Here is a 1,195-nt window from a genome sequence, read left to right on the forward strand (position 1 = left end):
GGAAAATACTTTCTGGTTTTCCTTGCCAAAGACCTGCAATTGTAGGTACATATTGCAACGGTTGTTATCCGTTTCCTTGGCGGCTAATGGATGTCTGAGATCCTTAGCAGATGTTAAGGTGCGGAGGTGAAGAGCTGTAGAAAATCCTCTTTCTACACTTCAATCACTATCTGAGGGAGGGCAAAAAAAAACCTCAATCTGGAATGTGTCCAATACCATCCTGTCTCATAAGAAGGGTGATGAAGATTTTAAGAATATCGACCCATATTTCTCTTGTCTCATCGCTATAAGCTGTTCGTCCTTACCAGACTACCGAAACCTCTCGGAAACGAGCAAACAGGTTTCCGTAAGAACTGCAGTACGATGGATCACATATTCACTGTAACACAGCTTATAGAACGAGCGAATGAATTGAATCTACCTCTGTGCATCGATTTAGTTGATTACGTAAAGGCCTTGGATAACATCGAGATGAACGTAGTGCTGAAACCTGTGGAAATGCCAGGTATCGAGTCGCAATGCATCAAATTAGACGCACCACAGATATAGTTCAGCTATCGCCACTAGGTAGAGCTCGAACTGGGAAAGGCTTCAAACTAAAAAGATACCATCTCCACGATGGTCTTCACAGCACGTCTGGAAGTGATCATCAGAGATAGTGACCAGACAGTGGGCATGAACATCAGCACACTTCCGAACATCCATAACAGAGCCGTTCTTCCATAGGTTCCAGAGAACAGGTGGACCCATGCAGTTGCCGGATGGTATCCAAGAGATCGGTAAAGGCTACTTTAAAGGCCTCTACGACGATGGGAAAATGATTTAGCTACGTGATTTGGTACAAGATGGAAAAAAATGTTTCTGTCACGAAAGAATTGGAAGCGCATTGTGACCAGGGATATATAACATCTGATAGTCTGGTCGATACAGTGATATGTATATCTATGTATGTGTGTATGTATAAATAGAGAGGGAGAGAGAGGGGTGTAGGTATAAATATATCATACACACACACATACACATGTATCTATATATATATATTTATGCTTGAAGCTAAACCGTTCTAAAATTTTGACTTTCAAACAATAAAAGAAATGGATCAGGAGATCTTATAATTGCACACGAAATAAATTTTGTAATTAATTCATTTATATAAAAATAATGTTGAATGTCCAAATAAACAACAAAAAACGTG

General features: G+C 39.9%; 1 protein-coding gene across 1 annotated transcript in view; it reads right to left on the bottom strand.

Annotated features, from left to right (window-relative positions):
• Positions 1-750, bottom strand: part of LOC106882340 (monocarboxylate transporter 13) — a 24,036-nt gene extending 23,286 nt beyond the window's left edge. Inside the window, exon 1 of the mRNA XM_052974530.1 lies at positions 609-750. Coding sequence (XP_052830490.1) covers positions 609-750 — 142 coding nt within the window. The remainder of the gene's footprint in view (positions 1-608) is intronic.
• Between the last annotated feature and the right edge of the window lie 445 nt (positions 751-1,195).

Source organism: Octopus bimaculoides, chromosome 18 (assembly GCF_001194135.2).
Source record: "Octopus bimaculoides isolate UCB-OBI-ISO-001 chromosome 18, ASM119413v2, whole genome shotgun sequence".
Classification (NCBI taxonomy): domain Eukaryota; kingdom Metazoa; phylum Mollusca; class Cephalopoda; order Octopoda; family Octopodidae; genus Octopus; species Octopus bimaculoides.